Source organism: Cibotium barometz, chromosome 29 (assembly GCF_041138505.1).
Source record: "Cibotium barometz isolate CiBa-2024 chromosome 29, ASM4113850v1, whole genome shotgun sequence".
In the NCBI taxonomy this organism is placed as follows: domain Eukaryota; kingdom Viridiplantae; phylum Streptophyta; class Polypodiopsida; order Cyatheales; family Cibotiaceae; genus Cibotium; species Cibotium barometz.
This window is the reverse complement of record NC_141074.1, coordinates 38443430-38456050: the sequence shown is the minus strand read 5'-3', so window position 1 is coordinate 38456050 and position 12621 is coordinate 38443430. Positions and strand designations below refer to the sequence as shown.

The window sequence follows — 12621 nt, the reverse complement described above, 5'->3', positions numbered from 1 at the left end:
TTGGTGAGAATTCATCGCAGCCCTTGCCTGAGTACAAAAACCAGCCACATGTCTCTTCGATACTCTTCTTTCTTTGTGTGGCCCACACTCACCAGGTGTTGGGCATTTGGACACTCGTGCTATGGCCGGAAATCGGCCCATACATGCTGAAAATCAGCCCATAACAGCTGAAAATCAGCAGCCAGACATGCATTATGTTGAGCCCATTGGTGAGGCAGATGTTGATGATGCAGTGGGAGAGGAAAGGACAGTTATGCATGAAGCTAAAGTAGTACCTCGTTGGCTATTGCAAACCTTACGGGACAGCCATATTGAGGCTTCTTTGCTAGGAACAACGCGTGCTAGTTCCTGCCATGCATCTGGGCACTTTGTTGATCATGCCCTCATGAGCACCTTGTGCAATAAAGAGGAGCCTGTTTCCTTTGAGGAAGCATAGGAAGATGATCATCGTATGCTATGTAGGATGAGTATGACTCCATACTCAAGAATGATACATGGTATTTGGTAGATTTGTCTCATGGCAAAAAGGCCATCGGTAGAAAGTGGGTGTACAAGCTAAAAGAAAGGCAGATAGTAGCATTGGATTGCTACAAGGCAAGGCTTTTGCCAAAGGTTATGCACAATAGAAGGGTACCCTCCGCGTAAAGAGGACTCGTGATTGTTTCTTGGTCATCATCTTGTACATTGATGACATGTTGCTCACAGGCCTTGATGAGGATCAGCTTTCAGCTTTCAGGGCTGAATTACATTCATCATTTGAGATGTTAGATTTAAGCCAATTGCATTTCTATTTGGGCATTCAGTTCATACAGTGTGACGATGAGATTGTCCTCATGCAATCAAAGTATTACTTCAAAGGTTTAGTCTTGAGAATTGTAAGCGTGTGTTTACACCAGTTGAGACAAGTGCTAGGCTTAGTACTCAAGATGTTGGAGAGCCTTTTGATCAGACATTATATCAGTTTGCTTGATTTATTTATGCAACACGAGGCCATACATTTAGTTTGGGGTCTCTCAGCTGAACATATTTATGCATAGCCCAGGCTCCATGCATTGACAAGTTGTCAAGTGGGGTTTCTGCTACCTACAGGGCACTCAACACCTTGGATTGTTCTATCCTAGGGGGGTGATTCACAGTTGCATGCCTTTACAGATTCGGATTGGGGTGGATGCTATGAGCTAGGGTGTCCACTAGTGGTTTTTGCTTCCATCTTGGTGATTTATGTATATCATGGCTTGATAAGAAGCAACCAACAGTGGCCACCTCAAGCTATGAAGATGAGCACAAGGCAGCTTTTACAGCCACTGTTGAGTGTGTTTGGCTTAGACGCCTTATAGCTGATTTGGGTTGTGGACAGCCGTCATTCACTACCATTTTCACTGACAGTTAGAGCGCATTGACAATTGCGAGGAACCCAATGTTTCATGTTCGCACTAGTGCATAATCATCATGTTAGGGAAGACACTCTGCAGGAGAAATCAACTTGATCTATGTGTGTACACATGACAACTTGGCAGATTTGTTCATGAAGGCACTTTCTTGTAAAAAGTTCGAAGCTTTTCGCAAAGCATTGGGCTTGTTGCCTTTTGGGGATTGATTAGCCATGCCTATACATGTTCACATCATCACTTGAGGGGGGTTTGTAGACATCTATGTCATGGGCAGTGGTGTGTGAACACTCTAGGACCTATTGGGGCACTTTTTACCCTCCGTAAGAGGAGTTTTTGACTCGTAGGGTTCACAGATTGTGTGTACTTTGCACATTATCTATAACATTGAGTTGTATGCTTCTTGTTGTACCCTCATGGCTGTGTGTGTGTGTGTGTGTGTGGTTTCTTGTACTTGGCTGCACCTTCTACTCAATCAGCTTTTCTCCTAACCTTTCACTTCTTTTTGGCCCGTAAATCGTTACCTTTTTGCCATTGCATTTCTCCAAGTTAGGCACGAACATGTCGTGTGCATTGGAACTATCTGGAGTCGTTGGGGAGTAATTCCGTGAAGTCATCTGAGAGCAACTACATGGAATTAGTTGGTGATGATGACTTTGAGCAAGTAAAGCCACCTGGATGGCTTGGATTCTACCAACCACCAGCAGGAAGGTTGGAAGATAACTAGGAGTGCAATATCTAGGATTCCCTGAGGAAGGATAACGTTGGCCCCAGACTTGATGGGTATTCCATGCCTTAACAAACCGATGATTGTAGAGTTGTCATGTGGTGTTAGGAGGCTATTGCTGAGTGGGATTCAAGTATGTATTCGCACACATTGGTGGGTCCAGGAACAGCTCAATAGTTTTGACTTCATAGGCTCCAAGTCGTGATGCTTGTTTTCACATACTTTTTTGTAAAAAACCCTTAGTCATAGTTTTTAAATTTGTCGAGGTCTTTGCCGAACCATGACGGAATCTAATTTGTTTCATGCTCTTACTTTTCTACATAATTCGATAGTTCTTTTTAATACGGTGAAGAGATCACACCAGGCTTTACCATGAACCCTTGGTGTTATCTAGGCAGCCAGTGGGTGGTAGGCGGCACGGGCAGTCTTGTTGGGTGTTGACTTAACCCAAGATGGAATGGCAGGCTTGTCTTCTTATGCATTTACAAGGACTCGAATTGAACAGGAGGGAAGTATGTTACGTCCCGACATGGCTTGTCTTCTTATGCATTCACGAGGACTTTATTGAATAGAAAGAGGGAAGTATATTATGTCTCGACAGGTCAAGGATTAGGGCTAGAGGGGTGTGCTAACCCAAGATTAGAGTTAGGGTTAATCCAAGATTAGGGTTAAGACTTAGCTGGGGCGTGGGGACTTGGAGGATTCACACGTGGGATAAGGGCATTAGCAAGAAGAGGTCTAGATAGGCTAAGAGCTTTTAATTAATAGCCTGGAGCTAATAATGGCCAAAAGCTTATAAATAAAGCGGGAAAGCTTATAAATAGTACAAGGGTCAATAATAGCCGGGTTATTACTATACAAGTGACCTTGGGCTTGCTTATTCAACACAAGAGGTCAAGTAGTCATGCGGTGTCTTGGGGCTACTAAGGAAGTGTGCATGATCTCGTGGCTAGTTCCTTGCCATATTGTTCACCTGCCTTGCTTGTGCAAAAAAAAGATGGAACATACAGGATGTGTGTAGATTACAGAGCTTTGAACAAGATAACCATCAAGAATCGGTTTCCAATTCTGAGAATTGATGATATTTTGGACAAACTTGAGGGGGCGGCATGTTTCAGCCGTATTGATCTCAAAAGTGGGTATTATCAGATTAGGGTGGTTCCAGAGGATGTGCACAAAATTGCTTTCAGGACTTCATTTAGTCTATATGAGTATTTGGTAGTGCAGTTTGGCCTCACAAATGCTCGCGCTACTTTTAACAAGATGATGGACATGATTTTTAGGCCACATCAGAAATTCACTGGAACTTTCTTTGATTGTGTTCGAGGGACTTCGAAAGCATAAGCTTTACATTAATGGTAAGAAAAGTGAATTCTTCTTAACAGAAATTCACTATTTGGGGCATATTGTTTCAAAAGATGGTGTGTGCATGGATCTAGTGAAGATCCAAGCCATCAAGGATTGGCCTAAGTTGACCTTAGTGCATGAGGTAAGGAGTTTTCTTGGGCTATGTTCTTATTATAGAACATTCATACGACAACGACTTCTAAACAAAGATGGACCAATGCTATGTAACCACTCTCGACCTAGAATAACATCCGCTCGGGTGATATGCATAACTTGAAAATCCAAATACATCTCATGACCTTGAATGACTAATGGAACATCATGAACTACTGTATCCTAGACATCTTTATCATAGCCGTTAATCAAAGAAACCACATACTTATGATCACTTAGACTTTGCGGCAACTTTAATTTCTTGACTAAAGTATAGTTCAAGAAATTATGTGTGGCACTATCATCAATACTTTGTGGCCTTTAATGTGACCATGCATTTGAACCAACTCATGTGGTCCAAATGTCGGCACCCACATTGATGACGTGACACAACACGCATGAGTAAAATCAGCAGGATAAACTTGAACCTCTTAAAACTTACGAGAAGTCTCTAGAGGAAGCACTTGAATATTGTGCACTTGCTTTTCTTTACTTTGATCACGCTGATTTTTTTCTTCTCTTGCTTCTCCACTTCATGATCTTATGAAGAAGAAGATAGTGTTCAAATGGACTCAACTTTAGAAGGGTGCCTTTCATAAATTAAAGGATGCTATTACGACAGGACCAGTTCTCATTGTACCAGATTTACATAAGGCTTTTATAGTGGAATGTGATACTTGTGGGGATTGCATAGGGGCTTTCCTCAATCAGGGGAGACATGCAGTGGCTTTTGAGAGCCGTCGTTTGCAGCATGTAGAGCTTCACTTGTAGGTTTATGAGGAGGAGTTATTGGCTATGATTCATGCCTTGACCATTTGGAAACATTATCTTTTGGAGCTGAATTTATGGTCAAGATAGACTATTAGAGTCTCAGATATTTTCTTACTTAGACAAAGCTTTCGGATAAGCACATGAGATGGGCAAATTTCTAGTCCATGTTTCATTTTCAAATTTTACAAACTTCGGGTAAGAAGAATGTTGTGACAGATGCCTTGTCAAGAAGGCCCAATTTTATTGCTGTTACTACTTCCTATCATCAAGATCTATCTGCAATGCCAGAGATGTATTCTTTGGATGAAGATTTCAATCGGATATGGGCTGATTTGCAAGAGGGTACTTCTGTCCCCTCTTATTCTATTTAGGATGGATATTTATATATGCAAAATCGCATATGTGTAGTCAAAGATCTTTGGCAAAAGATTATGGAAGAGTCACATGCTCCTCCTTACGCAGGACATAGGGGTATCTTGGCTACTACACAGGCTTTGGAGCGATATTTCTTTTGGCCACAGCTTTGCAATGATATTGAGGATTATGTAAGGAAATGTTTGGTTTGTCAAAAGGTCAAGTTTGACATACAAAAACCACATGGATTGCTTCAGCCTTTACCTGTTCCTAATGAGCCTTGGGAAAGCATTGCCATGGATTTTATCATGGATTTACTAAAGTCTGCTTTTGGGTATGATGCTATTTGGATTGTAATTGATAGATTTAGCAAGCAGGCACATTTTATTCCCGTGAAGAAGAACATAAAGCCAAAGCATATGGCTAGGTTATTCTTGACACAGGTGTTTAAATATCATGGTATGCCCAAATCGATTGTGGGGTACCGGGATTCTAGGACCACGAGTCTCTTTTGGAGGGCTTTATTTGATAATGTGGGAACGAAGTTGAATTTTCTTCAGCTTATCATCCACAGACGGATGGAGAGAGTGAAATTGCTAAACTGGCAATACTTGATTTATTAGTGTTTTGTTTCTGAGTAGAAAGTTGGTAAAAGTATTTGCTTTGGTTGAGTTTGCATATAACAATACAGTGTATAGTTCTACAAGAAAAGCGCCATTTGAGGTTATTTATGGCAAGGTGGTACTTCACCTATTTTGAGAACTAAGGATGAGATCTTTGTAGTAGATCAGTATGTCAGGGACTTGGAAACTACTTTTGCATAGGTTCGGACAGCCATAGAGAGATCTTAGGCGAAGCATAAGAAGGCTTTAGACAAACATCGGTGAAAGGTGGATTTCAAAGAGGGTGATCGGGTATTGCTGAAATTTGAGAAAGCACGATTGAGGACGAGGGAAGACAAGGAAGGAAAGTATCCAAAGGGTTTCAACAGGTAATATGGACCTTTTCAGATCTTACAGAAGATCAATGATGTGGCTTTTAGGCTTGATTTACCCCCATGGAGCTGCAAGGTGGGTGGTTTGGCCTAGTGGTATCGGTCGCTAGGTTGGGGCCATTGATACCAAGTAGGCTCGCGGTAATTTGACCTCAGGCTCGGTGGTGGTTTGAGGCACTGACCCTACGGTTGGGTGGTGAGTAGCTAGCCACAATCCATTGTAGTCATGCGATGCGTACGACAATGTCGGGTAATTGAAACGTGGTTAGGGTTTCGGTTATAGGTCAGTTCTAGGTCTGATGGAGTAGTCTCACTAGACTCGGATCTAGGTGTCAGGAGCTCTCTCTCAAACTGACTCCAAAGTCACTCATATAGGCGTCCTATAAACTAGGAACCATAAATAGCCCATGCCTCATAAACACTACTAACCTTTCCATAAGATGCGTAACCTCTAGTCCCAGGGCAACCTAAGCTGAAGTGACCTATTAACCCTGCTTGGGACTCGGGATGTAACATGAGATGTTAGGGTTGAGTGGTGCCTTGGGTTGGTTTGGGTCTTGATTCCTTACTTCAGTGTTTTGAAAAGTTCATTAATTTACGTAAGTCTCACTTGTATAAACATTAGGTGTGAGTTTCCTTAAGGTCTTATGAAATAAAAAACTTAAAACATGTCTAGTCCTTTAGCCTTGGTCTAGCAGCTAGCTTCATCATTCTTTGCCATGTTAGTTATGTCTGTTGGGGTATGTAACATATTCTTGCCTTAAATTTTAACTGCTATCACGCAGAAAAGTTTGTGCTAGGGATTCTTGAAACTGCCTCTCGAGAGATTCAACCGTTTTCCATGAGCCATCTTCCTCAGCCGATGAGGAACATGATTGTTTTCACAATAGCTCAGAAGTTGAGTGCCAAACTGAACTGGATTCTAGAAGTCGACAAGCTCTTCATGAGAGATCACCAGCCTTCAACATTTCTTTGAAATGAAAGATAGGATGGATATTCAGTGTGGCTTTTTCAGCTTGGCAGCTTTGTTAATTACTTGTACAACTTTACAAGTAAAGTAGAAATTAAGACTATGGAAAAGGAAGCTGGAAGAGAAAATTTGGCTTCTTACGAAAAGATGGCCCTTTTTTTTGGGGGGGGGTGGTAAATGCAATCGATAGTCTTTAGAGCAAGCTGAAAGATATCGAAGGACAACATGCATTGCAGGTCTCCTTATGAGGAGATAGTGATTGATTTCAGGTTGGATTTATGATATTTTTTCGAAGATGGTTGAAATCTAAGCTTTAATTTAAAAAATTTAATGAGGAGCATTGGGTGCTGCAGGTGATACTTTTTCTGGAAGTTCTCCAGTATTGTGTGGTGATGATGGAGTCTGAGAGATTGTCAGGGATTTTGTTAAATGTTCAATATCATTTTGAAGTTTATCATTTAAGTTTCTTTTGGTCATTATCTGCAGGTTGTAGAGCTGGATTTTTTGTATCCCAGTGAAGGCATTCATCGCAGGTGGGATAATAACTATCGCATAACAGCAACAGCAGCAACCTGGGATCAGGCAGCTTTTATTTTGAGCGTTCCCAGAAGGAAGCCATCTGATGAAACTCAGGAAACACTCCGCACATCAGCCTTTCCTAGTACTCATGTCAAGGTCAAGCTTTGGTGTCGAGATTTCATGTTTCTGCTGGAGTTTTTTCATAAAACCAAGAATACTAACATTCCTTTCACCCGCTTTTTTCAGGAAAAGTGGTCTAAGAATCTCTATTTAGCTTCTGTGAGCTATGGACGAACAGTGTCATAGGTTAATTTGGGTGGTTTCTGTTCCTACAATGCATCATGGAGAGGAATGCAGAGACAAATTGCTCATTGTGCATCATTGCCATGAAAGTCATGCAAAGCAGCTGGATGCTACAGCTAGCTGTAAGCGAATGCAGGTTGATAGACACACTCTTGTAAACCTGGAGGTCTAACTTCTCATGTCTGATGTACCTGTGGACATGCCCGAGTTGTATAAGAATGTAATTTTATGATAGTGGGTGCAGGCTTTCTTCAAGTAGGTGTTCTTCTCGGCCAAACTCAGCCCTTCCTTTCCTGATTCTTCCTGATGTCTGGGATACAAAGTTGTCACCCATTCACAAGGCATTATCAGGTCAATTTCCATGTAGATAAATTGCTTGACTTTGTGTGTTGTACATAACCTGCTAATGGCTCAAAGATTGAAGCAATGTATACTCAATCTTTTGTAAGTTTTCCAAGGCATTATCAGGTCAATTTCCATGTAGATAAATTGCTTGATTTTGTGTGTTGTACATACCTGCCGATGGCTCAAAGATTGAAGCAATGTATACTCAATCTAACTCACCTAAACCAAGCCACTGAACTCACCTAAACCAAGCCAATGAAGGCCTAAGACGTCTCTTATCATGAAGATGGTGTTGTGGAGTAGACAAGGTCCTTAGTTTTTTCTTCACTGTTTAAAGAACGTTACAAATTTCACTCAATGCCTGAGGATGGGTCATTCATGGGGACAGCAGCAGTTTTGGTGATTTGATGTAAAGTTAGCGTTAGGGAACCACAAAAGCAAGGGTAAGGGCTTATGGTATGTAGATTAAGACCCTTGAGCTTGAAACCATATCACATTTTTCTATCTATGTCTGCAGCTCGCTCCATCCGTATAGAGGCTACAGTTTAGTCTCACATTTTATGAAAGATCCGACCATGGAGGATAATATTTGACATTGTTATATTCATTAACATGGACCCAACTAGCCACCCTACTTTCCATGTTGAGATTCTACAAAGATGAATTCTAGAAAGCCAAGAACACAGAAATTCGCATGGTTTGTGTGTAGAGGCAAGTCACGAGGTGGATAGGACAAGGGAGCACAAGATGTGAAATCCTTAGCGTGACACAAGATGGGGAAACAAAAGAGCATGATGTGCCTTCTCGGCTATACGGTATCACACATACCCATACAAGGTGAAGGCAGTGTGTTCTAGTCTACCCTAGTGGCATCTAATTTCACTACTAACTCACATACAAAAAAGGTGCATGATGTACATAATTGTTTAACGTTAAAAAGAAAGCCAAGGGTGCATCCATTGATTGAAGCCACGCATGCAGTTTCTCTTGCGTACGATTTAGATGCATGGAGATGGTTTTGAGGCATGGAGGTGATCCTCCAATTGAGAAATATTTAGGGCTTGGTTCTTAGCTTTCCCAAAGGCCATTGGAAAATAGTTCACCTATCCTTGATCCCTTTGAAAAGTCATCCATTTCCACTTTGTCGCATACTTCTTGCGATCGGCACCTAATTGGTGCATGTGGCACCACTTTTTTGTTCTTGTGGTGGATACCCAGATCGAGTGCCTTACGTGTCAACCATTCTTTGCTACCATCTCCTCATCAAGGACTTTATTAACATGTGTTAACCACTCCGTTGGTGGTTAACATGGTTTCACTTGCTTGACCTGTCGTAAGTGGGATAGTTAATTTTTATTCATACATTTCATAATTTTTCATGCCTTGTTGTAATTGTTAGTTTAGAAGCATGCCAGTCTATTAAAAAATATTTAATTACTTGCATCACAATCCTTAATGTAATGAAGCAGTGGACATAAATTGTACATAGGAGGCCAAGGGCCAAGCATAAGTTGTATTAGGCCAGGGCCAAGTAAGGTGAACATTAATAAGTATGTGTGAAAAGGGGGCTATGGTATATAGGCCAATGTGAACTGTTAATCACAATTAATCATACTAATCAAGAATTAGAAGCTAACAAGCTTTCATGGCAATCTTGTCCTTCTCCTTGCTCATGGATGGTGTTCCTACACCCATGTTACCACTCTATGCTTTGAGTGGTCAATCATAGTTCATTGTAGTGGTATTAGAGCTTTCTATTGATCCTATTTTTTTTTCAAATTTTACCATGGAAAGTTGCAAAATTTTTTAGCCCTTTTATGCTTCAAGAAAACCCTAGAATCTCAGGAGTTTCATCAAATTTCTTGCTCTAGCTTCACAAACATGATCCCTAGCATCTAGCCAACACCTAGTAGTGATTTGTGGGCATCATTAGTAAGGGTTTCAAGCAAGGGAAAGGCAGGGTGGCACGAATTTTTGCAACCACGTGCTGTTTTTCGTGAAATAGCCGTCCAAGACATGGAAATCACAGGCTTATTTGTTCTTTTTTGGTTAGCCAAGGTGTTTTCTATAATATTCAAGCATCTTAGAGCTTTATTTCATGAAGAATGAAGGCCATGGACTCTCTACAAAGCTGTAAATCTTCTCCATGTTTTTCAGGCAAGGGTATTTCTCAACTAACCTCATGCTTGAGGCTTCTTGGTAACATTTGAATAATTGCTAAACATTTCCTTGCATCAATTGGTTGATTCCTTGAGTTTCTTGATTTTCCACTTGAGATTTGGGGCTTTCTTCCAAGAAACTTTCTTACCATTGGCCATTAATCTATGCCATTAGCATTGCTCAATTATCATTAGAACCAATTAATGACGACATTAAGCAAAGCTTCTTACCATATGGCCAATTAATCAACCATTGCTCTCAAGTTTGGAGAAATTTTGCTAAGAATGGATCATTTGCATCCTCTTGAGGAGCCTTGTGGTTGATTGCAAGCTTTTGGAAGCATCATTTGCCTTGCTAGTGCTTATTGGATGCTTCAAATGCTCAAATGCTCAATTGCATGTAAATGGTATGTCAAATGTGTAAAATCTTGGCAAACCCTATGCTATGAAGGGGCTTTGAAGATCATTAATGGTATGCATCAAGGCAAAGGCATTGAAAAATCTGATTTCTAATCACTATTGGATTTTTGAATGTGTTAAATCATTCATTGGTGATGATTGATGGAGCTTGAGTACATACTTGAATGTATGAATAATTGTAAAAGCATGAGTCATGCTTAAAATCACTAACCACCTATTTGAGTTCATTCACTCTCCACATCACTTTGCATTACACCTTCTATTTTGAGCATACTAGTGATGTGTGAGGGTACTCCGGTATATGGAGGAGAGACCGGGGGGAGCATGTCTTGAACTCACTGTGCTGTGAGTGCCGTGGAAAAGTGGTATGGTGAGGGATTAGGTACATGGTGGTGAGAAGAAATGGTCCAAACCTTTTCCCTTGGAATATAAACTTGGGTACAGGGGCTGGAAGAGCTTGGCTGGGAGATCGGTAAGCTTCAACGCGCTCTCCACCAACATACATTCTCAAGACAACATCAAGGCAAAACATCACGACAAATCTTGTGGCAAAATGATGCATGGGTGAGGTATTGGGATACTTATGCAATAATTTTGGCATACAAAAAGCCACTTGCAATGGTCAAATGCACATGCAATTGGATTTCATTGAACATTAGGAAAATTTAGCAATGAGTGTATGAGTGTTGTAACACTTCATTACATTGAGATTTTGTCCCGATTTCAAAGGAGATAATGTCCGATTATCAGAAATTCATGTGCTAAAAAAACCCTAATTCAGTCATCATCAGGGTTTTGAACAAGTGACAAGGTCTTTACATCATTGCAAAGAACTTCTCTAGAGCTTTGAAACAAGCTATTGGTTGCACAAATCGGATACCAAAAGTGGGCCTAATTTAGGGTTTTATTGGATTCGTAAAACCTTGACTCAGTTCGAGGGGTTTTCAAAGTTCCAAAAAGTGATTCGATATGCTTATAGTAATCCCTAAGACCTACCAAATGGCAAAAAAAAATTAGAATTGGATACCGCATGCTTAGTCAAGACACATAGTTGACTTTTTCACAAAAGTCAAAACAGAGAATACTTCCACCTTGACTCAAGCAACGGGATTTGGTTTAGGGATAGTACCACTCAAGAGATTTCCAACAATCTATTGCTGACAAAATTTGGACTTCATTTTAGGGTTTTGGAGCCAAATTACTATTTTCAGTAGCATTGTACAAACCCTAAAACGGATAATATTAGGACTATCCATTTTTTTTAAATTCTTGCATATTTGGATACTACGCAACATGAGCTATCCATAGAGTCCTAGATCACCATTTGGACCTTTTACGAGCCATTTTCCATTTTCAGTCATTATGCCAAGGGAGCGTCCATCCAAGCAAGCAATGTGACATCAAGAGATAAGAGAAGTCAGGGAAATGGTGAACGAAGATCATGTAAAGGGGATTGGTGAAGAGGAAATGAGTTTACAAGGGGACAACAACAACGCAAATATGACACATAGGACAAATAATGTGCAAATATGACACATAAGACAAATAGTGTGCAAATTGGGCCAAGTTTTACAAATGTGGCCAATGCATCAAATCAATTGGGAAGAGCAAATGCAGCAGCGATGCTTGCTATGACAAATGATATAAATGATGATGATGATGAGAAGCATAATGGAAACCAAGACGTAACCACTTGTGGAAAACATGATGCAACCAATTGTGCAAGAGATTAGGGGCATTTGTGATGACGTAAAGAGCAATGATGAAGATAAGGGTGGACCATCTCATATTGTTTGACAAGCTCATGTTGAAGACAAAGAGAACCATCACCCAAGTTTTCATACTTACAGTGCTATGCGCAATCCAATGTTTCTATACACACCCAATGAAGCCAAAGGCAAGGATTATGCATTTCCAAACCCAAGGAAGAAAGGCTCAAGATTCGCAAGGAGTGATGGTCATGTTCCATTCAAGGGGAATACTCATCGAGGCGGTGCTTCAAGACCTCATGTTGAGGAAGATATTAATGATGAATTTGAGGATAACAATGATTATATGGATGGGCCTATGCGTGGGTGGGGTGACCATCATGGGGATGGTGAATTCCAGGGTGTGAAAGATAAGATTGTCCTTTCAAAGTTTAGTGGTGAAGGTACTAACAATGACATCTT

General features: G+C 40.7%; 1 protein-coding gene across 4 annotated transcripts in view; it reads left to right on the top strand.

Moving 5' to 3' along the window:
- LOC147622141 (casein kinase 1-like protein HD16) overlaps nt 1-8009 on the top strand; it is a 70202-nt gene extending 62193 nt beyond the window's left edge. For 3 of the 4 annotated variants that reach the window (XM_086823260.1, XM_086823261.1, XM_086823262.1), the window contains 2 exons: nt 7191-7379; nt 7470-8009. In XM_086823260.1, the coding sequence (XP_086679386.1) occupies nt 7191-7379; nt 7470-7529 (249 nt within the window). In that variant the 3' untranslated portion in view covers nt 7530-8009. The remainder of the gene's footprint in view (nt 1-7190; nt 7380-7469) is intronic. The other variant, XR_015269656.1, reaches the window with a different exon arrangement.
- Nucleotides 8010-12621: the final 4612 nt, after the last annotated feature.